At 40.1% G+C, this 25,087-nt stretch overlaps 1 protein-coding gene across 17 annotated transcripts in view; it reads left to right on the top strand.

Annotated features, from left to right (window-relative positions):
* Positions 1 to 25,087, top strand: part of GREB1L (GREB1 like retinoic acid receptor coactivator) — a 143,050-nt gene that overhangs the window by 88,322 nt on the left and 29,641 nt on the right. For 10 of the 17 annotated variants that reach the window (XM_065053292.1, XM_065053285.1, XM_065053286.1 and 7 more), the window contains 11 exons: positions 957 to 1,133; positions 3,106 to 3,243; positions 7,102 to 7,236; positions 8,746 to 8,883; positions 9,222 to 9,341; positions 11,074 to 11,211; positions 12,917 to 13,102; positions 17,686 to 18,012; positions 18,850 to 18,978; positions 19,573 to 19,707; positions 23,228 to 23,425. In XM_065053292.1, coding sequence (XP_064909364.1) covers positions 957 to 1,133; positions 3,106 to 3,243; positions 7,102 to 7,236; positions 8,746 to 8,883; positions 9,222 to 9,341; positions 11,074 to 11,211; positions 12,917 to 13,102; positions 17,686 to 18,012; positions 18,850 to 18,978; positions 19,573 to 19,707; positions 23,228 to 23,425 — 1,821 coding nt within the window. The remainder of the gene's footprint in view (positions 1 to 956; positions 1,134 to 3,105; positions 3,244 to 7,101; positions 7,237 to 8,745; positions 8,884 to 9,221; positions 9,342 to 11,073; positions 11,212 to 12,916; positions 13,103 to 17,685; positions 18,013 to 18,849; positions 18,979 to 19,572; positions 19,708 to 23,227; positions 23,426 to 25,087) is intronic. The other 7 variants (XM_065053298.1, XM_065053296.1, XM_065053295.1 and 4 more) reach the window with 2 other exon arrangements.

Raw genomic sequence — 25,087 nt, forward strand, 5'->3', positions numbered from 1 at the left:
CTTTATTAAAGGTTGAAAGTGATTCAGAGATAAGTGGAGTGGCAAATGAACCAGAGGAGTTTAATTGTTCGGCATTAGGTAATTGAGAATTTATTCAAACAAAAAGGATTTTAAGGCAGGCCCATTTCAGAACGTGCCCTGTACTTTGTTCTGGGAGATGTTAGACCAGTGCCATCTACATGCAGCATGCCCATTAACATAGTTGTGGATGGCACTGGAAATCAAGACCCTGTTCTCCAGACCCCAGTTCAAAATTTCGCCCCCTTCTATGAAACCATGTTGGAAACATTGCAGAAAAGCAATCTTCTGCCTTTGCTCCTGAATCTGTTGCTTTCATGAGGGGTTGTAGGTTTTTAAAAACATCCTGAAGCACTCCTAAATTTTGCCATTAAAATCTTGACATCACATGATGGCTTTTAAGGCTTTAATAAGCCATAAAGTCCAGCTTACCTGAAAATTGCTTTGTATAAGGGGTATCTGAGAAAATTTATTAGATATTAAGGTTAATTTGAGTCGCATGAAGTTGTGGTGGCTACCACGGATCAGCCACCATTTGGAGAGAGAGAGATGCATGCAGATTGTGATCTATGTGTTTTAATATATAAAAAATGGCTTTTTTTTTTTTGTTCCTCATGGAAATGTCCTAGCCTGGCATCCCTGTCAAGTAGTATTTCCTCTCTGCACTGTATAGAGTGGAAAATTTGTGGTAGGATTTTGGCATAAGTTAGTATGACCTAGAAAGAGGGAAAAGTTGCAGAAAAGCTAAGACTAAAATCTGCCTGTGTTGGTCTGATTCGTGGCACAAATGTGCTGTGCAAGGCATCTGCAGAATGTGTCTGGCTGGAGGCCTCTGGTTGCTCTGAACTGGATGTGCAGGTGGGTTAAAATGGCCTTATTCCTACCAGATAGTACAAGTCATTTAATCTGGATGTACATCTTCTGCTTCATTCTTCCAGGATTTTCTGGGAATTGTATAGGCTGTGGAGAAAGAGGATTTCGGTACTTCACAGAGTTTTCCAATCATATCAACCTGAAGTTAACCACTCAGCCAAAGAAGCAGAAGCACTTAAAGTACTACCTAGTAAGAAGCTCCCAAGGTGTACTGTCAAAGGGACCCCTTATTTGCTGGAAAGGTAATAAAGGTGCCCATTCACTTAGGGGTTTTTTATTATGTTAGTGTGATGTGGAGTGAAAAATCGACAGTTGCTGTTGAAACTGTATGCCTTCAAAATTCAAAAGGAGCTGTAAAAGATTACTTCCATTACTGCTTGAAGGAAAAATTCCCACTGATTTCACTGAAGTCTGGATTTTGCCAGAGAGGTTTATTTAAGTCTTAACAGTAACCGTGCAATCGTAAATGGTCTCCCTCCATCTCCCCATATTTTCAGTGGGAGCCTTAAATCTGCCCTTCTTAGGATGTGCAGCCATTGTGGTAGAAGAAACAAGGTTGCTCAGTCTGCTGATTCTTCCCTGTTCCTGAAGCCAGATGACTCAAAGCCAGGACTCTGGCTTTCCACTGATATTTGTCTTAGCAGGTGTAACTCAATCGGTCTCATGCCTGAGGATAGCTAGCACAGCCTAAGATTAAGATATCTCAGGTCCCTGATCTCAGGACAAGAGGAAAAATCATACTCTTGCCATTACACTTGGGCTTACCCTCTACCAGGGTAATATTGTTATGTGCTGAAGAGATTATATTTGTGACCCCAAGGCAAGGTAGCCGTCCAAGAGGATGCAGGTTTTTGGAGCTAGAGCCATGTAGAGACTCAAGGAGACAATGGTTTGCCTACTCATTGTCTGCTAAGCTGGTGTAGATGCAGATTGCCTGTCCTCCTCAGCTGTGGTGTCCCTTGGTAAAGACAAGAGTTCGATCTGGTGGGAGAGGAGAGGAGAGGAGAGGAGAGGAGAGGAGAGGAGAGGAGAGGAGAGGAGAGGAGCGGAGAGGAGAGGAGCGGAGCGGAGCGGAGCGGAGCTCAGCTCTGCAGGAGGACTGACACATATCTGAAGAGTCACATCCTCATGTGAATAGCAGCATGACACCAGAAAGAGATGGTTATCACCGAGCTCTATGAGTGATTATAGTATTGTATCAGATAGTGGTTCAAAGGGATCCTGGCTTCATTTGCTTTTCTCAGTTACAAGTATAATTAACTACTGCTTTATAGTGGATGTGGTTTTCAGCAGCATTTTTCACAAAAACTACAGAAAGCTGTAATTTGGTAGTGAAGTTCTAATTACAGAAAAACAAAACCTTATTTTACTTTTAGAATCCTTTTTCTGAAACCCCTCCCTGATGCTCATGCAGTTGGGGTTGGTGTCTGCCCTGGCAAATGCAGTCAGGACTAATGCACATGCAGAAGAGGCAAATACTGGGGTCACTTTTGGTTATATGCTGATTGCAAGTGTTTTGAGCACCCATGAAAGTTTAGAAAATCGACCAAGCATCACCCTCATGGGCATTATTTTGACAGGTACTATTCCCATATTGCTAGCATCCTTCTAGTTACTCTTTAACCCTTACTTACAATAAAGGTCTAATTAGAAGAAAGTAAGTGCTTTTAAGCATCTTATTCTCTTCAAACAAAACCTGATTAGATCTCAGTTTTAAAAATGGATTAAAGTGTGACTTTTAAGGTGACTTTCTTCTCCCTCAACTTAGTTTTCATCCAGACAGACACTCACAGCGCTGAGCTCTCCCTGAAGGTTTTGTGAAGGCATACTAAGAATCTGGGTTTCAGCACAATTTCTCCTTCTAACGGGCAACAGATGACGGTTTGTATAAAGGTTGTGCCACAGAAGTGTTTCCTGAGGATATATCATTGGATATACCTTCAGATCTCTTGGAAGCTACAAACTGAGGGCTCTTGCCATTTTGCAGCATCTGGCCTGTATTTGCCTGGCTCTCCGAGTGGCCCCCAGGGAGGTTTTCTTAATTAGAAGACAAAGTTGACTAAACTGCGAGAGTTGTATTTTTGTTGAATGCTGCCATTTGCCGCTGTTTGTTGTACGTCCCGTATGTATGCTTTTAACATTTTTGTCACCTTTCGCCACCATGTTTCTGAAACTTTCCTCCTGGATGGCCGGCCGCGTTAATATGTACTGTAGCTGCTTCGTTTGCAGAATGTAGAAGCAGGCAATCATCTGCTGCTAGCCTCTCTGCTAAACCAAACGCTGCGGTGTCACCGTCCACGACCCCAGAGGGTGGATCAGCTAATGGATACAAATCAGGGTTCACTCAGACAGGTAGGAGCTGAAGGTGCTGTAAAGATAACCATTGGGGGTGGTAAGTTGCCTCAGATATTGTTGGTTCAGGGATGCGTTAAACAGCGGCGTATTTACCTCAAGCTGTGTGTAGATTACAGCGGGGAGGATGCCTTTTAAAATTTGCTTTGTGAAAGATAAAGACCCAGGTGAGGCTGAAGGTTAGCATAGTCCTCATAAGAATAGGCAATCAAAAAGCACTAAAAGATCTTTTGATTCATTTATTTGATTCTGTGTCTCACTGTGTGTGTTTCATTTAATTTTTGTGGATCTCAGAAAACTCAAATTACACATTTATAGGGAGATGTTTACTTAGTATATAGACCAGCTTGTTTGTCTTGAAAAGGAAAATAATCTCCTTTTGGGGTCAGGGGGACAGCTTTTATTTATTTGCTTGCTTATTTATTTATTTAAATATTATTTCACACAAGGGTATACTTAGGATAGCAGTTTCCCGATATACATACAGTGGTTTTATGTTGTATGAGCTAGCATGCATCTCACAACCGTTACAGAAAGCTGTTAACAACATACTGAAACAAGGAGAAACTATGATAATCAAATGGACATAGGCTGACAAAGAAGCAGCACCTCAATTTCATTTATTTGTTTATTGATTTCTAATAGCCAAGATGCTTTTCTTTGAGCTTTTTTCCTCATTGCTTTATTGCAGCTTCATCTATGCTGTTATATGCTTTTGTGTCTGTTTGTGCTATTTCTTGAAAAATGAAACACAGTAGAAAACTTTCTGTTTGTTGTTGTAGTGGGCTGATATGTCTGTACCAGAACATATATTCCTCTGGAGGAGTATGAAATGCAGATGGATAAACAAGACTGTAATGATACTTCTTCCGTGTACGAAGTATGTTAAAAAGGAATAACAAATAAAAGCTGAACATGTGCATTCTTTTGAAATTGTAATCACTGATCAGCATGTTCAGAAGCACTTTCCCCAGGTGGTCATCACTGTTTCTGGGAAAGCTGTGTGCTTTAGGCTTTGCTGAAAATGAAATGGGAGTTCTGTTTAAACATCTGCATTTCATTGCATGTTCCATTGACTTCCAGATCCTGGCATGAGAACCGTGCAGATGCATGAGAACCTATTTATTTGAAAACACAAGTGATCCAATATTTACACAGCTTTGTCTTCTATTGTACCTTCCAAGTTAATAGATACACCTTTTATACACTGCTTGCTCCTTATCACTCAGTGCGATTTTCAGTCTGCTTGGTGTTTCTGTGTGTCACTGTTTGTACTCGTAGGTCACAGTTGTCAAAACCTTTTCATCTCCTTCTACGATTATCTTTCAGTGAAGATAATGCCACATGCATACATATGAATCCCTGGTGACCAGGAGAAGTGGGGAGGGCACCTCTTTTTGGTGGTGTGAATTCTGACATGTGTTGCCCATGATGGAGTCTGACTTTTTCTCTCCTAAGCTCTGCATAGCTGTGCTTTGAGTTGGATTCTCAGTTGCTTTAAAATGGGAGTGCTTATTAGCAAGTTGCTTTCTGAAATTGTTTTCAATTTGTCCACTCGTACTAAATTTTTCCTTTTAAAGTTCACAGTATCACAGTATGTTTGGGATTGGAAGCGACCTCAAAAGATCATCTAGTCCAATCCCCCTGCTGGAGCAGGAACGCCTAGGTGAGGTCGCACAGGAACATGTCCAGGCAGGTTTTGAATGTCTCCAGAGAAGGAGACTCCACAACCCCCCTGGGCAGCCTGTTCCAGTGCTCTGTCACCCTCACTGAGAAGTTTTTTCTCAAATTTAAGCGGAACCTCTTGTGTTCCAGCTTGACCCCATTACCCCTTGTCCTATCATTGTTTGCCACCGAGAAGAGCCTGGCTCCATCCTCATGGCACTCACCCTTTATATATTTATAAACATTAATGAGGTCCCCCCTTAGTCTCCTCTTCTCCAAACTAAAGAGCCCCAGCTCCCTCAGCCTTTCTTCATAAGGGAGGTGCTCCACTCCCTTAATCAAAGTTGTGTAAATATTTCTGTTTTCTGCCTTGTAAGTGAGCAGTTCAGTCTCCAAATTCTAGACGACACCTGTAGATAGATAGTTATGGACACACACAGGTATTGCACTGAAATGGTAGTTTTATTATAGATGTTGGAGCAAAAGAGAGTTTTGAAATACCATAGTTGAAGCTGACAGTACGGTGTGGCCATGACGTTGCAGTCAGGTGTCAGGTCCCCTTTCAAAACGAGGTGGGAAGAGGCAGTTCTGTGGCAGAGGAGAGGCAGCTGGCAATGCGAAAATGGCTGAAACTTCAAAAGTTCAGTCTTAGGCAGACAAGAGCTAAAACTTCAATTCTTGTGTTTAAAGGGTGTTAAGCAACTAGAAATGGGGTTTTACAATAGAAAGATGAACAGTTGTAATAACTGGTAGCACTATGAGTTTTGCTTAGGTGCTGGTGTGATGTTTAAACATACACCAGCCACATCAGCCTTCATACATAAAATTTCAAGAAAATATATTAGAACTATAGAGAAGCAAAGCCAAACCAAAACCAAAAAACCACACACACACAAACCCAAAAGAAACAAAAAGCTTCTGGACAGCTTACTTTGAGGAAAGTTTTAACACAATGTATTTGCTACTTCATATTTAATGAGAGACCAGCATTTTCTTCTCAAGCTGGTGGTCTGTGGTGTTGGCCATTCAACATATTCCCTGTGAATGTGGATGAGGTTTCCTGGTGGAGCAACAGCAGCAGAGCCTTCTGTGTTCAATTCTATATCCCCGTTACTCCATCTAGCAAAGCAGACTGTGCTCCCCACCCTCTTTCACCGATGCTTTGTGGCCTCAGGGTGAATATATTTGGCAGATCAAGCTGGTCTTTGCCTTCCATTTTCTTTCCCTGGCTGTTTTACCTGGATATCTGTAAGGGAACTTCGCCTACTTTGCCTACTTGTTGCAAGCTACTTTCTGAACAAATGCTGAGTCAATATTCTTTCACCTTGGTTATAAGAATTTATCAGTGTATCAGCATGCATATGTCAATTTTTTCTTGAAGTAAATTGCAGATATTAAATGCCTGAAGTTATTAGAATATTAGAATTAGGTATTAGAATTTGTTTATTCTTTGGTTTATCCATCTATAGAACAGGGCCTACATTTTTCAGCCTTAGTAAAGTGCTCTAAGGAGTTGCTGTTTGTTAATTCATGCAAAAAGTTTGGGATCAGATACTCTACATTTCTTACCCAGACTTATAAACGGACATACACTTTTCATAGCCTTATAGACAGCAGTGCTGTAAGGAGATTATGTATTTGATATATTTTTCTGCCATAAGTCAGGCATAGCTCTATCTGACAGAGGTTCAATAACTTGTTCTTGAAAATCTCAGGTGATGGAGTGTTAAGAGAATTCCAGAACCTTTTTAGGCAACTTATTGCAGTGCTTGTGCCCTGTGGTTGCCAGGGGCAAGTCTCTTAAGCTCTTTGCCTTTGCTTTCCCATCTGTAACATGGGATAACTGTGTTTACTTGCCTGTCCCACAGGGGGATTTTGAGGAGCAATGAGATGGCCGTTTCTACAGTTAAAATATGGTTTTGGTGTATGTGAATACAAAATACAGCACAAGAGATCAATCAGTAGATTATGAGATTCTATAGAAATGCCCAGTTAAATGTTTGTTACAACTCCTAAAAGATACCAATACATGATGATTTCTTAGGAGTGTAAAAAAATTGTTTGCATTATACGCAGAGATGAGTTTAGACAAATAGGTATGACTGTTCACATGTATATAGTACAAATTATATATACACATACATATGTATATAATTCTTAATCATTACTTAATTAAACAACTTGTTTTCTCAGATTCTTCAGTATTCAGTCCAGCAAAATCTTCTTCTGCTGTTAACTTAAGTGGAACTCAAGACCCATCTCGGAACAAGAACATTGTGAAACCTCTGGCTCTATCGGTACAGCTTGTAGGAAAGGCGTTTGCTGCAGGTACAGCTTTGCTTTCCAGGATAGCTGAAAGCCAAGTGAATTATCATCTTAACAGCCAAGATGTGCCTTGTTTGATGGAAAAAGGGAAACATTCATGACGCTAGCCTTCCCCAAAACTGTCATGTTCATGCAGTCATCTGCATAGAAATTTTGCATGGCCATTACTGTCCCCAAACCAAGCAACACCTTGGCTTTCTGATTGGACATTGTGGTAAAAATGGATGTCATGTTCCTCTTTGCACTTCCTAAGATATCTAAGAGAGCATAAAAGTCACCTCTTCATATGGCACTGATTTTTGTCTCAGTAATTGAGAGCTGTGTGTTGTTCTGAATTTGTAACAGGTGTAGTTTCTCCAGATACATTTAATGGAATTTAGTCTCATTTAAAGGAGTTTTAATACCTGTGCTGTTTTAATTATTTATTTCTCTTTTGCATGTTTATTAAAGTAGAACCCGTGTCTGCCATATCTGTCCACACCAAATAGTTGCTTCAGAGTACAAATGGGAAGCTTACAATGGGCAAGTGTGCTTATTCAAATGTTGCTATTTGGCAACCTGAGAATCTTGTGCCTGAATTTATTTGCATAACCATGGCTGGAGAGTTCCATGGTATATTGTTTTAAGCCAAATACCACATCTCAAACTCCTTTTGTTGCAGCTGACATTAGCAAGCTGCTGGACCATCTCCTGCTGTTGCTCCTGGAATATTTTCCTGGGACCAAAATCCTTGTGGAGCTGGTGGATACGGCAAGGAGCTGTAGTTCCCCACTGGGCTCCATGTCTGCTCTGTGCAACTTATGCCATTTTTTTATTTTCCTGCAAAAACTAGGCTCTGACAAGGAATAAGAAGGAGCTCAGAAGTGAGGAGAACTTCTTGTGATCCTCCATTGTTGTAATTTCATTTTGTGACCTGGATATAGTGGGTCCTGCCAGGGACTTGCTGTGACTGGAGGATTGTCTAAGTCAGAGGTAGCAAAATTCAGCATGGTTTGCCTCAGTAGTGCTTAGAGCATATATACTTTACAGCAAACTGTGCTGTCTTCTCTATCCCATCTCCCTTGTGAAAGCTTTAGATAAGAGTCCTGTAGTGAATGTGTACAGCACATGAATGGCTGGCAGAAAAACATATAGATGCACCAGAGAAGCTTAGAAATCTTTACAAACTGAATTAGTTATGTGCATTTTTTTACATTTTCAGTGTCTAAAAAAACGTGTGTCGCAAACTTCTCAATATTTCGTGTGTGTGTGTAATTTTCTATGTTATTTTAATGGGGTTTGTTGGGGATTGTTTTCTTTCACTTAGCCTCCCCACTCTGAAATCTGGAGACCCCATTTCAAGGTTAGGATTTTGCAACCTGTGCCCAGGTGATTCTCTGCCAAATACACTTCATGCTTTCCCTGGAGTATGCTTCTTTCATTCACGCATCGTGCCCTGTTCTTTTGTGTCTGTGTGTTTGTTTGTTTTCAAGATCGTCTCAAGCCATACACTCTATATTTTATTCTACTCAGGTCCTGTTTCACTGTGTGCCACTGATGTTGCTAATGGAAACACTAATGGAGGAAGAAATAGTGTATTGAGTTCTGCGGTCTCTCGGCCAATGCCTCACTCAACATCTCCAAGCCCTGGCTGTGCAGCTGGAGACCAAGGTAAAGAAAACCTCTCTGTTCTTTTATTTTAAACTACACTGACACTTGAGCCTGAAACTTGTTATTTTGTTCTTCTTCCCATCACTGCTGTTTCTGCAATCCAGTCTTTGCAGATCCCCATTTAGTTTTTGCATGACCATTAGTGATAATGCTATACTTTTTAACACAGGTAATGACATTTTTCACATCATAGTGTAGCTTTGTGGAAATCTGAGTGTAAATCTCTGACACTCTGTGGCATGATGCCAGCTCAGCGCCAATGTGAAATGCAAATGTGGGCTGGAATCTGTTGATTTGGGAGGATGTGGTTTAGAATTAGTTTCTTCTTTTTTTCTTAGCATCAATGTCCAGTTCTGGACCACCAAAGAAACGTCACCGGGGGTGGTCTCCTGGATCCCCAGTCCCTCCACCTGGTTTGGTGGTACCTGTTCCTACAGTTCGGCCTTCAGCAAGAACAGGTAAAACGTGAATCGTGCAGATTTCATTTGTAAAAAGCTGTACTCAGCCAGACAGCAGCAGCTTTGTGCTGCTTCTCTCAAGTGTTGCACAGAAAACATAACTAAGCTTGTTGAAGTAGTTAAGGGCACCATGGAGAGTTTTTCAGATACCCCAGAAAACCACATGATAGCTTGGTCTTTGTTGCTGTAATGTAAGATGGGACAAGGGGAAAGTAAAGTTATTGGGGGAGAGAGAGGAAAGGAGGAGGAGAGTAATATTAGTAAGGATCCAAAGCTATCCAAGTCCCCCAAATGTAACTCAGTTCTTCTAAAATTGTGCAGGCGTATGGATATGTTTGAAGGATTTCCAGTAGCCTTCACTGTGAATGTTGTGTCTCAGTCTGGTGTGGCGTGTTGCAGAAACAGTACCTTCAGTTCCTGCACAGGAAAAAGGCTTTGTGTAATTGTGGCCTAACAAAGGACACTAATGTCCACTAGGTCATCTTCAGTTTAAAGTGTAAAGTTTTTGAAGCCAAATCTCTGTTGTGCATAGAAAAGCTATAAGAGGGATAAGCAATGTCATAATATGAAACAGGATTAAATGTATGTGTGAATACTCATCAGTATCCATGGAGGTACCTCTTTATACATAGCTATCAACAAAACTGTTCACTATTTAAGCACCTTTCAGTTGTGGAATTCAGAATACTTTGTAAAGGGGAGTAAGCAGTTACTTACCCCTGTCTGTATAGAGTGGAAGAATAAATATACAGGGAAGAAAAAACCCATTTGTCAACATGCATAATATATTTTTTAACTCCACTTTGGAGGGCTTGATTTTGGGATATTTTGGAATTGATTTTCAGATATATTCGTCATGGAAAGAAGGGTTACATGGTAGTGCAAGCCTGCCTACTTGAGCAGCTCAAATCAATCACAGCTTCTGTAGATTTCTAGCTTCAGAGACCTGTTGAACATATGCAATATAAGGCAATCTCTTCCCTTTGTTGAGTTTGTCTCCTCAAATCCATTGCCTCTGCTGCGTACTCCATTTTCCATGAGAGTCTTTCATAGTGTTTTTCTTTCTATTGGATAAACAGTTCCATTGCTAAAACACATGCATGCATGCATTCTTTTATGCTGCCTATGATGCTTTTCTGTTGATGGCATTGTTTGAAAAATCTGTTACAAACCACCAGCTGAAGCCTGAGAAACTTCTGAAGCAGACCTCATGGTGAAACCTGATGACAGATTACAGAATTCTTGCGCTTTGTTGCCTTTTTTTTTTCCCCCTCTTTTTTTCCATGTGAAAGCTGATTTTGCTCTTTAAAGCCTAATTTTTATCTTTGTAGCAACTGTCTAAGGACAACTTTGAGATTTAGGCCTGTGGTTTTTTTTTTCCTTATCTACATATATTCTATGTCAGAAGTCAAAGCAGTCTCTTCCCTTTTATTGGGAGGTGGCCTTTGGGCTTAGTATTTGGCTTTGTTTGAAGATTCATATTCAAACCTGTGTTTTCCTCTCTCAATCCCACCAACAATACAGTGGTCAGAAGAAGTTTTATTTTAGGGGTGGGGCTACAGGAGAATATAGGCTTCTAATTTAAATTACTTAAAACTATAGCAGGAAATGCAGAGACCTTTGAATTTTATTACAGTTACTGATCTGCAGTAATTTTTTTTATTTGTTCATACGGCCAAATCACAGTATGAGCCTTTTAGTAATGGAAGCTTCTCTTTTCTTTATTTTACAGAGCCTCTTTTGTCAGTCCCAGTTCCTCAGTCCATGTTAACTGGAATTTTACAGCCTCAACCCATCCCAGCAGGGGAGACTGTAATAGTCCCTGAAAACCTGCTGAATAACTCAGGAGTCAGACCAGTGATTCTGATAGGTAAGTCTTACACTGGGGAATCAAATGCTGTGTTTTGAATAAATGCATACTCTCCCTGGGAGAAAGAGTTTTTTGATTTCTTTTTGTTGGTTCTGGCATTCGGTACAACACAAAGTCAGTTTGTCATGGATAGTTTGCTTTAGTTGCTCAACAACTTGAGATTGGAAGTTAAGCGATTTCGGGAGAACCTGATTTGCAAACGGGTCACAACTGTGGCCAAGTCAAAGTTTCGTACAAATAAGATTTTTGTAAAATCCAAGAATAGAAATCTTTCCATGGAATGAAAATAGCTTTCCAGGGTAAACAACTTACAAAACAAGCAAATATTTCCTGCAGCATTTATAGTCCAGATCCTGAAGCCCAGGGCAGAGATTGTGCATGGGAACCAGAAAATTTATTTGAACTGACTAATCAGAAGTGAATCATACTAACTTTTTGTCTCTTGTCATACATGCTTCTTGTAAACAACTGAGATAACAGATCAGGCTTTTAAAATCCATTAGCTGTATCAAGTACATTATTAACCCTTAGAAACACATGGCTTTTACTTTAAAAGTGTGACTTATGATGCAAGTATCCCTTTCAAGCTGAGCTACTTGGGCATACTGTATAACAAAGGTGGGTTGGCTAGCAGTGCCAAAATGCTTTTGGCTCTTTAAATTTCTTCTCAGTCGAGCATCATACAAATGGTTGTATAAAGTAGCTTCAGTGTTAACAGAACATGCGTATGAATACAATCCATGGAATAATTTATCATTCCTGAAGAAATGAAGTTCTCCAAGTCCCCACTTGCACAGATAATCCTAGTAAAACCATCAAGGAGGGGGTTACGCTGCTTCTGGTTTGTTTTGCTTAGCGTTGTTTTCTTGAATCCTGTTCTAAAGATCCAGGATGGTGCTCTAATGGTTTTCAGAGAAACAATTCCTGATTAAAGATGAGGGTGCCTACAGTCATACAGTCATCAGCTTAAGTGCAAATTGAATGCAGCCCTCAGGCTCTTGGAGAGTTGCCAGTGAAGTCCTTAGTTAGGCTAAATGTTAGTGGCCCTAAGAAACAGTGTCCTATTAATAGTACAGAACCAGATGTACCCAAACGGATGGGTTTGGTAAAATCTGTGTGGAATGTTTTGGTTTTTATTTTTAAAATGAAAACATGCTAGAGGAAAAGAGGAGTTAGCCTGTGCTCATGTGCTTTACCTTACAGAACAGCATGTTTAGTTGTTGATGTTTGTTTAACCTGTTTATGAAAACAGAATGGAAATGTGGCAAAAAAAAATTAAATCAATCACAGCAATACCATAGTGGCTGAATCAATGCTAATGTGACTTATGCTGCTTTTATAATGTTAAGATCAATGTACATTTGCTTCCGTTGATTTTGCTTTTTTGTACACTGTATTATGGAGAATCTGTATTTAAACGTCAGGGTAAGACCCCAAAAGATAATAGTCTCGTTTGTATGTAGATAACAATAATTATTATGCTGCTAGCATGCAGTTAGTTTTTGCAAATCTGTGTGATCACTTGTAAAATACAGCAAAGTATCATTGGCCTATCTCATTTATTCTGTAAGCAATTATAATGCCAAGAACAGTCACTGGTACAGTATATTTTGCAAGACAGCATTGAGGATAAGTTTGGTAATGTATACGTTGTTCATGCTTTAATGTGAATTTCTGGGGTGGGGCTTTACTTCTTTTGTCAAAGGTTATGGCACTTTACCTTATTTCTATGGAAATGTTGGTGATATTGTTGTGAGTCCCTTGCTGGTGAACTGCTACAAGATTCCACAGCTGGAAAACAAGGATTTGGATCTCTTGGGTGTGACAAGCAATCAGCTGTTGAGTGTGGAGAATATGATACTTTTAACTATTCAGTATCTTGTCCAACTAGGTAAGCCATTTGTCATAAGCACTTGTTTTCATTTGTGACCATTCTTTTATCTCCCCACCCTCATTATGTCCATTTCAGAGACAATTTTCTGGCAATTTTTGTGCCTGGAAGAGGTAAGTGGCTCCACCTAGTGTGGGTGACTTCACTACTTTGTTCATCAGATGGAAGAAGTGAATTTAAAGGCTGATACTGCTTCTGCTCTCCATATGGGGATTGACCAGGTCACTTTTGTGAAAATGGATTTGCAATGCAGATAACTCATTTGCTTAGGTTATCAAACCATCAGTTATCACAGCTCTTTCTAAGGACACTCAGTCAGTTTTATTCAGTTTTGTGACAAATGCTGGCAGATGTGTGATGGTCATCATTGTTTTGGTGACAGCACCGTTTACATGAAAACCACATTTGTTATTCAGACTTAAGGCAAGTGATTCAGTGAATATCTCATTCTTGTAAATGTTTTTGAAATGGACTCTTTGGAAGTTTGAGAGCAAACCAGCAAACCACATTTTCTTATTGCTGGTTCAGACGTTTTTCCCTGCTTTGTAGTAAAAGCCGGTGGTGTTAACAGTAAGGTTTTAGAAGTGAAAGAATAATGCAGGATAGCGTTGGGAAAATTCTCACAGCAGTCTCAGTCTTAACTTCTGTCTTTGAAAAGATGCTGCTGATCATAGAAGAGTGTGAAATGACTCTTGTGAAAAGCACGCTGCTTTTCCTGTGCTGGGTTTCCACTAAGGCATCTGTAATACATAGTGGTACGAAATGTGCAAATGTTTCAGAAGAAACATCATTGGTGAGAACCTTATAATACGGGGAGAAAGTGTGCTCTGGGTACGTTTCACCCATGGGTGGTTCTGCTTTGCTCTTCTCCCTTGATGCAGCACTGTTGCAGAGAGGAAGGAGGCCATCTTCTGTGTTGGAATAATAATTGACCCATTTGCTTTATTTATCATTCTCCCCCTCAGTAGTCCATTGGATGCCATCTTAGAACTGACACACGGGTTTCTTTATCTTTTGCAGCCTGAATATTTTTCTGTTGCCATTTTCTCAGTGGGCTTAAATTTGTTACTTGAGGTTTTCATCTTCATTGAAAGATTTATTGAGTCTGCATGTTAATACCTGCTGCTTTACACAGTTCTGGATTGATAGAGGCAACTTGTGAATTTCCTTCAGGGAAAGATGTAGCCAGCTGATACAGCATTTCCAATTAAAAATAAGCAATTTATTGAAACTTACTGAGTCAGTGAACCATGCTCCATGAGCAAATCCAACCTTTAGATGCATGCCACAAGTCTATACTTGCTGCAAACTAGAGGAGGCTTCATGCAAAGCTTCTGGAGCTGAGCTCTGTCTAGTGATCGCTATGTCTTCAGCATGAAGTAGTTCCCTTATAAGAAGGTGTTTAGTTTGGCTTTTGTTCTTAGCTTTGCAAAGCAGAATAGTTTTCCATTTGGCCTAGCGTGGAGGTGGGCACCAGAACTGTAAGATGAAAGAGCCTAATGAGGGGAAGAGTAAAACCATTCTGCAGAGCACAGGGATCGAAACATGTTGCTGGTTTGAATATTGCTGTAAACTTAAAACTGATGGAATTGTGACAGTTGCACTGAACTGTAGCCTTTATCCTATTTTGTGAAATCAAAGCAGCAAAGATAATTGGAGGGCAGTCAGCTTCAAAAGTTTTTGACAAGGAGGAGAGACAAATACACACATAATGAATTAACAGTTATTTCATGTGAGCCTCTTTTTTTCTTGAGAAAATAGGACTAAAAAGTTATTCCTTCTTCCAGAGTATATTGCAAAAGAGTAAGATAAAGGCAAGGATAAAACAACAGACAGAAGAACAAAATAGTCTTGCCTATTTTTTTCAGATGTCACTGCTTGTACAGAGTATGTTTGCAGATGACCATGATTGCAGATCATAAGAATACTATTTATGAAAGTGCTCCTCTTTTAAAAAAGCATATATCTGAGATCTGCTTTCAGTTTTTCGGTAAGATTACGACAACATTATTACTTGTAGGACAATGCTGTTGTGTTTTCAGAAATCAGCTGAGCATTCTCACAATGACATTACCAATCAAAGCAGACAAAGCAAGTGAATTTCTGACACTTTGATTTTAAGCCTACTATGAAGACTATACACAGTTAAAGCTGTGATTGTGAGCTGTGGCATTGCTATAAATAAATTCCACTATGATAAAGGAATAAGTAAAACATGATGAAGAGGTGTGTTTGATTTCAGTGTTTTTTACAGTCTGTCTCCTGTATTTACTCAGATTTCATGTGTTACCTTTGGCAGCATTCGTAGAGAAGTATTCTCAAGCTTTGTTTTTATACCTCAAAATGAGCATACTTGCAGTATGGGTTACATTCTCTCATTTGTAATTGTCTGCTTTTTATTTTTGCACTCCGGTTTCTACAAACACCATCTCATCCGACTTGGTGCTGAGGTCTATGTTTTGGTTTTTCAGCTGAAGGAGATTTCTGGACCCTCTGTTAAATACCTGTCTAGAATTATAAAATCGTTCTCCCTTCTCTCTTGTTGTGGTACAGCTGAATCACTTTGTGTTCATGCCATGACACCCAGAGGTATTTTGTAGCTTCCATACCTGGATGTGCATCCATACTCAAGGCAGGAGCAAACCTCTGGCTTTGATGGAAGGGGTGTTCAGACAGCCAAAGCAAGAGGTTATTCCAGCAATCCCTCTGGTCTTAGATGGTTGGAGGGGTAGTTCTCTTGGGGTACACCGTGAAGGATTTCTACCCAGAAATGGGTGGCGTTTGAATATGAAGTCTTAAACTGTAGGTGCTTTTGGAAGCATAATTAGGTTAATAAGGTCTTTCTCAGCTATGAATTTTACATGGTGTTCTTCTTTTTTGCAGTTTCATTTTCTGAAGTCAAGATGATCCTTTGCCTCCTCCTTTCTGTAGAGAAGCTTCCAAATACTCTCTTTTAACCTTGACAGATTCTTGTCTATGTATTTATGAAACTGCTCACAATTAAACTCAATATCTATCATTTTGTCTTCTCTCTCATCTGATCTTAGTTCCATTGTTTTTCTTATACAGAAGTCCTTCCATTTGTGTAATTATTTTCTGTTTTTTGGATTCATGATGATTGAGAGCAGTAAAATAATTGAACATGTTGCCCAGAGAGGTGGTAGATGCCCCATCCCTGGAGGCATTCAAGGCCAGGCTGGATGGGGCTCTGAGCTACCTGATCTAGTCTCTGCTCATTGCAGGGGGTTGGACTAGATGAGCTTGGAAGGTCCCTTCCAACCCAAACTATTCTATGATCCATGTGTCTAGAGCCTGTCTCTTAAGTAACCTCCCTCAATCAGCAAAAGCTTGCTTTTGTTTCTTTTCGAAAGAGAACTAGAAAGAGAGAATTATGCCCATACTGCGTTAAATTAGACTGATCAGAACTTTTCAGTTTGTATCAAGAATGAAAAGAGCCTTGCATTTACAAGTCTATAGTTGTCCTACCATCCTGTCGTTGTTGGGTGGTGACACTCTTCGTATGTTACTTCTCAAAAAGGCAAAATGACAACAGGTGTCGGTTTTTACAGATCATGTGCTATGGGTTATTTACCCACTCCCTGCCCTGTTTCTCACATAACCTGTTTTCTTTTTTTCACTGCCCATTTTGCTTGTTGTCTTTGGCCCTGAAAGAAAACATAAGACCAAAACTCCAGCATTTCACATGTCTCTGGTATTTAACTCCCCCCTTTCTTTCATAGAAAAGCAAGTTGCTGAAGTGTGAAGCTGTCTCCTTTGGCACCAGCATGGGATCTTCTAAATTTAAACTATAGTTACTTTTTTCATCTGTTCCTGAGTATCTTTGACAAGGAGACAAATCTCACTGAGCAACATGTTACTTGAAGCTGAGTTGGGGGTTTGATGCTAAGATAGGATAGCTTATTTTTCTGTTTTTCAGAATTATTACTCTTATGGAAAGTTTTCAAGTTTGTAATACAGTTTACAGAGTATGGGGAATGTAGATACAAAGTTTCATTTAGATCTTTACTTTCGAAGTTTGAGGATTTGTTAAATTAAACGAATTTAACGTAAAAGAAGAGGTTATACTTGTTTGTTTACAACCATGCTTAGTTTACTAATATGTGTGATGTGAAAGAGCAAAACAAAGACCACTTGACAGGCTCATTCTTACTCCATTGCTGTGATTAGACTGTGAGAATAAGTATTTGGGTTTTCTGCTGTAAAAACATATGGGGCTACATGATTCATCTTCCATTCTAGGCAAAAGGCACATATTTTCCCACTCTCTTGTTTATCCCACCAGTTTCTGAAAGCAGTAAAATCTAGAAGTGCTACAGAATACCTCATTGTTAACCAAAAAAAAAGGTGGGTGGGGAGGAGATAGTGGGGGAGAGAGGCTTTTAATATGAAAAAACAAGACTATGTCACACGAGTTGATGTTCACTGAGTAGCGAGTGAGTTTTGTAAATGTAAAAAAATACAGTGAAGGAGCTTCTCAGATCAAGACAGACAAGTGATTGTTGTGAGTTCAATAACATTTTGATATGAGATACTGTTCTTCTATTTGTTTGTTTTCAATGTAGGTCCTGACCAAATACCCCTGAGGGAAGAATTTGAGCAGATCATGTTGAAAGCGATGCAGGAGTTCACTCTGAGAGAGCGATCCTTGCAAATGAGTGCACAGTGCATCTCCGTGTCACCAGGTCAACTCCCTTGGCTTGCTCGGTTAATCACCAGCGTGTCCCGGGACCTCGTGCATGTGGTTGTTACCCAGAACTCGCTGGCAGAGGGCATCTCAGAGACCCTGAGGTCTCTTAATGAAATGAAACATCAGCAAAAGCTACCAGATTATGTTGTTGCCATTTGTGCATCGAAGATAAGAGGGAATGAATTCTGTGTGGTAGTCCTAGGTGAGTATATTTGCAGTATGCTTCAAATATCAGTGCCATTTAGCTGAATTAATTTTCTTGAGCCATTGTTCCAGCTTTTAAATCCCTTTTGTTCTTTTTATTCTCCTTTGTATTGTTATACTGCAATGTCACAGTTTAGTATTCCTTCATCAAGACTGTAGTACTGATGTCCGTGAGGGTCTAGGAGAATGGTTGTATGTTAGTCATTACTGCTCCTTGAGAGACCTGAGACTTTATTGTTTGTGTGGCTACCTTAGAAAATACCTTGATGTGACCTAGTGACAAAATAGTTTGTCTTTCTCTGTTTTGTGTAACAGCTGTGCTATTTCACATGACAAAATTGGATTGACCACTGTAAAGCAGAACGTGCTTTTTATCCTTTTTGCCATGTTGATTTTCAGATTCCACATTGGTGACGGGCTGTGATGTTTGTGTGTATGTGTGTCAGGATGGAAGTGGATTTTGATTAAGTCATCTTTCCTTTGCGGGCAGATAAATTAGTGATCTCAATTTTTTAATATTTTTCATACTAAGAATGATTACTTTTTCATATTTTACCAGAATTCTTTGTTCCATCTAAGGTACAGATAGTTTGCATATCATTTTTCACCCAAGTGTGCAAAACTGTGGGCAACAGCTTGCAACGGGCGTGCTAAACCAATATAACTGATTCTCCCATCACTAGCAAAATAGACTTGAGAGTCCTCTCTCAGTCTACTGGGTAAAGACAGTGCAGATCCGTGACTGAAGATCAGCATGTCCCACGCCTCTAGGATGAAAAAGTTGTGTTAATAATTGTATTAACATTTGCTTTTGCTTTTTCCTCCTCTTCTCCAGGTCAGTATCAATCCAGGGCCCTTGCAGAAAGCATGCTTACCACCAGTGAGTTTTTAAAAGAAATCAGTTACGAGCTCATCACAGGGAAAGTTAGTTTCCTGGCATCACATTTCAAAAATACTTCTTTAGGTGAGTGATCCGAAGAAGCAGAAGTTCCAGCCAAGACAATAATTTCTTTAGGGTTGGTGTCTGTCTTGTTCAGCAGGTAAAGCGCACGTTAATACAGCTCTGCTCTCTCCCCCAAGAGGTGTTCTTGCCTCCTCTCTGTTCCCTGCGTGTAAAGGAGCACCCGTCTCCTTCACCCGAGCACTGGGAGTTACTTGTCTTGTGGCAAAACGTTTTTAACACTGTTTATATTGCTGAATGTGATGGCAGGGCACCCATAAGTGCTTGAATATTTTCTTGTGTGCGCTTTTAGCACAAGTTCTAGAGTTGGTTTTATAGTGTGAGTTTCTTTGTAATCATCAGATGTCATCACCAGCTGTAAAGGCACAGAGCTGAAATTATTCAGCTGTGCTTGCTTTTTTTTTGGAATTCATTCAGTTGGCAAATCAGTAAATACAAGAGGAAAATACTCTCCCTCCCTCTGTTCCCTGTATCTCCAGTCCCCTGTCCCAACGCAGATTCAACATCAGCTGTGTGAAAACATGTGTGTATGTAATGTTCTACATCATTTGTCTGAAATGGCTGCCAGATAATTTGGTGTTGCTAATTCTTATCCAGGTGATGATTTGGACAAGCTGCTGGAGAAAATGCTACAGCAGCGAGGGGAAAGTGTCATTATTCCTTTTAATGGAGATGTTAGTGAGTGTGTGTCATCTCAGGAGGCAATTGCCATGGTTTCTACACAAGAACCAGGTAATTTTGTTTTAAGTGCAAGATGTGAAATAAGTGAGTAGTTTGTTATATGCCAAAGTGCATGTGCCTCAGAAGACTCCAAGGGCACAGCTGCAGTCAGTGTGCCAGCCTTCAAATATTAATACTACCAGCTGAATGTAGCAATACAGGAGTCTCTCAGAAAATTGCTTTTTCCCTGTTTTATAATTCCTAAGCTAAAATCAGTGATCTTCTGTTCTGCACTAAGCAGAGAAGATACTCCTTGGTGCTGTGGACTCATGTCACTCTTTTGCACGTAGAAGTGAAATGTAACCTTGGGCTTAAGGCACAGGGAAACTATGTTCTTGTTCCAATCTCCCCAGATGTTTTCCGATATCTTAATTGACGATATTCTTCACTTTCCACATGTAAAATGGCAATAATATGTACTACACACTTGTGCCCTGAGGCTTAAACTTGTAGGGAAAGTGTTTGAAGATCTTGGACTGAAAGTACTAGGCAAATATAACCTGTAATTTGTTTATTTGAGATGTGTCGTATTCAGTGTAATGTGGTGACATAACTTAGGTGCAAAATATGAGCTAGGATTGCCTGTCTAAAAATGCTAATTATAATTTTAACCATTTTGGAATTCTTTCATAATTCAGAGTTTTTACAAGACTTTCCTTTTCATATGACAGTAGTGGTAAAAGATACACTGGTCTGCTGTGAACCCTGAGATTCTTTTAGGTCTAGTATTGAAACAAATTCAGTAAAGCTTTTTCCCTGTGAAAGGTATGCCCCTGATTCACATTAGTTAGCTTGAAGTAATCAGCTCAGTGTTAGATCTGAATGAAAACAAGGTGGTTTATGGTCTCCACATGGATCACAAGATCCTGTAAGGAAGGCTCCAAGGTACTTTGGCACCCCTGGAAGGACAAGTCTTGAGCTCCCTCAGAGGATTAATTAGAAGGAGAACAATCTTTTGAATCTGTTATTTTTTTGTTCTCACCGTGTAATGATGTGCAGCTGTGCTTTCTTGTTTTCTCAAACAATTATTCTGAGCTAGTTTTGTCTTTAAAATGTGGCTGTACAGTGGTTGAAACCACTGGAAATCTGCCTGAATTAAAAAAAGCAGAGGTAAGTCTCCTAGACAGTGATAGGGATCTTTATCCTGTAGTAGATCTACTGAAATGAACACTGAGGCAGGTTTTAGCAGGAGATAAATGCATACACACAAACACACGTCTGTCTATGTAAAACTGACGTATCAGGTTTTTGCCCTAGTCACCTTCCAATTTTAATGTAAATTTCAAGTTTTTATAAAGTGGCATATTATTTAAAAAAGCACCAATAGTTCTCGTGTGTTAACTATGGAGTAGTTTTGGATTTTCTGTTGGGTTTGTGGCATGTTGTGTTTTTGTTTCGTTTTGGGTTTTTGTTAAGAATTTTGTCCTAGGTATTTTTATAAGTACTCTATTAATCAGAAACTTATTATGTAGTAGAAAAACTGGCATTAAAAAAACCCTGTAATGGCATATTATAGGTTTTAATTTGTTAACCTGCAAATTGAAAATATTCAGGAGCTATAGAAACATGGACTCTTGGGCATAGAGTTTACCTGCTGGAAATACTGAAATACAGGAGCATGCTTTTTGTTCGGGAAGATATGAACCCTGTGGTACATGTCTATAGAGAGCAAAGCTCCGGTCACCAAGGTCTCTGCAGCTAGTACTGTACTGACGTTCATTAAGGTAAAATAAATCACAGAACATTAGGGATTGGAAGGGACCTTGAAAGATCATCCAGTCCAATCCCCCCGCCAGAGCAGGAACACCTAGATGAGGTTACACAGGAACATGTCCAGGTGGGTTTTGAATGTCTCCAGGGAAGGAGACTCCACAACCCCCCTGGGCAGCCTGTTCCAGTGCTCTGTCATCCCCACTGTGAAGAAGTTTCTTCTCATATTTAAGTGGAACCTCCTGTGTTTCAGTTTGCACCCATTGCCCCTTGTCCTATCATTGGTTGTCACCGAGAAGAGCCTGGCTCCATCCTCATGACACTTTCCCTTTACATATTTATGAACATTAATGAGATCAACCCTCAGTCTCCTCCAAACTAAAGAGACCCAGCTCCCTCAGCCTTTCCTCACAAGGGAGATGCTCCACTCCCTTAATCATCTTTGTTGCCCTGTGCTGGACTCTCTCCAGCAGTTCCCTGTCCTTCTTGAACTGAGGGGCCCAGAACTGGACACAATACTCCAGATGTGGTCTCACCAGGGCGGAGTAGAGGGGAAGGAGAACCTCTCTCAACCTACTAACCACCCCCCTTCTAATACACCCCAGGATGCCATTGGCCTTCCTGGCCGCCAGGGCACAGTGCTGGCTCATGGTCATCCTGTTGTTCACCAGGACCCCCAGGTCCCTTTCCCCTACACTGCTCTCTAACATGTTGTTCCCCAACTTATACTGGGACCTGGGGTTGTTCCTGCCCAGATGCAAGACTCTACACTTGCCCTTGTTATATTTCATTAAATTTTTCCCTGCCCAACTCTCCAGCCTGTCCAGGTCTCGCTTAATGGCAGCACAGCCTTCTGGCGTGTCAGCCACTCCTCCTGGTTTGGTGTCATCAGCAAACTTGCTGACAGTGCACTCTATTCCCTCATCCAAGTCATCGATGAATATATTGAATAGTACTGGTACATTCATTAAGTTAAAATAAATCTGAGACTAAAATTTTGTTAAAAATGAGGAAACCTCCAAAGAAATAAATGGCCCCTCCCAATAACTGAGATTTATTGCCTGGTTGTATTGCTCATCTTCCCTTCACAGCGTATATTAGTGTCAGTCAGTATATAGACATACGGTTGTCTCAGTCATGACTTAGAGCGAGACTCAGTACTTCACAGCAGAGACGATGTACAAAAGAACTTCCAACTGACCTCCTGTCCTGGCAGAGTCTTTTTGGCAGGATTATCAACGCAGGCTCCGTTTCCTCAGTCGATAGGTGTGCTGGCTCTCATCCCATCAAGTCCCAAGCACAACCACCTCAGTACCTCACTCCCAGCAGGAGTGGTGGAGGGAAGCTCCTGAAGAATTGCAAGTTTCAGGAGAACATTAGAGCTCTCTGGATGTATATATATATATATATATATATACTTTTTATATATGTACACATGCATATCTTTTATATATATATGTGCATGTGTGTTATGTATGTGGTGGTTCAGGTAACAGAATGCATTTCACTATGTTGGCATTGAGGTTTCCTTGGGCGGCACTGTTAAAAATCCTCAAAACACTTCAGGTATTTAAAAAATGGGCGATGCAGTACTTAAGGTCATCTGATATAGTATCACATTTTGATCAAAAAAGGAAGCTTGCCATTTGTGATCTGGACCGAGCTCTCCAGAGTGGTGAGATTTATTCTGATAAGTGATTTCCCCGCTAGCCCCTATCATAGAGGGTAAGCTGTTTGGAGAGTCATGTTTATTTGGGGGGGTGGGAAAGTAAACATGTTTCTTGTTGTGTTTTGTTTTCTTTTTCAAAAAAACACACTCTAGATTTGGATGTTGATACCTTCCAAATTTACCAGCCACAGCTTACGGTTGCCAGAAAGCTCTTGTCCCAGGTTTGTGCTATAGCAGACAGTGGCAATCAGAGCCTGGATCTGGGCCACTTCAGCAAAGTGGACTTCATCGTTATAGTTCCCCGGTCAGAAGTCCTGGTGCAGCAGACCCTTCAAAGGATTCGACAATCAGGTAAAAGGGAGGAGAGGGAAAAAGAGACTGTTAAACCAAAGTATGTGATGTTATTGAATCATATCTGCTATAAATGGAGAAGTTGCTCCAATATGTATTTTGCAATGTTAGCTCCATTACTTGGTATCATTGATGAACTCTCAGTATATTCCTTTCATAATTTGGGCCCAAGCTCTGCCTTGTAGGTGTCAAAAGAAATTGCCATATTCATGCAGGCCTGACAAACATGTGGAGTAGTATTGACCTGTCAAAATAGGGAGAGGATGGGCAAATGTGACTGTTCAGATCTTTTATCCCCTAGAGCTGTTAGTGCCATTTGTTCTAGGCACACATTTGTGCATATGCTCATGTATATATTAGCACAGATGTATGTGCAGGAAGGTCTCTTATTAGGTAGATAAATGCCTGAGTAACACATGTACATGGGTACACAATAATTGCTATACTGGTTCACATGGTGAGTTTTCTTCTTCTGGGGTTGTGTGTGTGACCATGGTGGTACCAAATGCTTCAAGAGAAACAGGAAGACCTCAGTGGTAAGGTTATGGAATATGTCCCCCTGGAGAATAACCTCTGTTATCCACCTTCCTAGTGACTGACAAAGGTCCAGAAAAGGATCAGAGCTTCTCCCTGGAGAATGTTACTGCCTGATAGAACTAAGAACTATCTGTGTAAATGTTTGGTCCTTTTTACCTCTTGATCACTCATATCTGGGAGTAAAGAAGTCCTTAGGATAGTTGTGTATTTAGGATTTCTTTTCAATCAGCTGAACATTTTTTTTTCTGCCTTCAGCTTTATCTAATAATAACTTGCATTTGCGTTTGTGTTTGAAAAACATGAATATATGCTTCTGGTGTAATGCTTTTTGGGTAGCTGTGGGCTTTTTTCCTCTTATTTTCTGTTCTGAACTAAACAGTCCTACACTTTTTGATTGTGCGCCTATGCCGTGATATTGCTCAGTATTGTGTTCCACCTCTGTGTTTTTTTTTTAATCTGCTTTATACTATTTTACTAGTTAAGTGAAAAGAATAAAATAAATTACTTGAAGTCTGGGTTTCTTTTCCTTTCTAACAGAACTTTATGGGGGTTTTTTGGTTTGTTTTATTCCTTTTTTTTTCCAGACATATTTACTTAATTTGCTGCTACGCACTAAAGAAGAGGTTTTCTGTTAACAGGGTTTCACTGTTGCTACTACTTTAATTGAAATGGCGTTCAAAGCTGTATACTATGATAGCCATCATGCCTACGTTATGAATGTGATGGCAATCTATCATTGTAAAGACTGCTAGAGAGTAGTTGTATTGGCACAAATGTTAAAGCACAGCATGAAAAAAAATATATTATATTGGTGAGAGTCAGTTTTATGTTGTCAAGGGTTTAGATTGCGGGGTGACGATAAAACCCTGGCAGATGTATTGTTAATCTCCTCTCCTCCCCCCACTTTCCCCTTTTGCCCCTCCCTCTTCCCCCTTCCCACTAAGGAGAGGCGATCGGGAGGGAAAGGACAGAGAGAAGAGAGTTAAAATTAAAAATGTTTCACTAATGCTACTAATAAGAATAGAGAAAATAATACAAAATATACAAAACCAATCTTGAAAGTCTCAGCAACTGCAGAGCCGGCACCCAAAGTCCTGGACTGGACTCTACAGCCAACCGGAGCTG

The sequence above is a fragment of the Columba livia genome, chromosome 2 (assembly GCF_036013475.1).
Source record: "Columba livia isolate bColLiv1 breed racing homer chromosome 2, bColLiv1.pat.W.v2, whole genome shotgun sequence".
NCBI lineage: Eukaryota > Metazoa > Chordata > Aves > Columbiformes > Columbidae > Columba > Columba livia.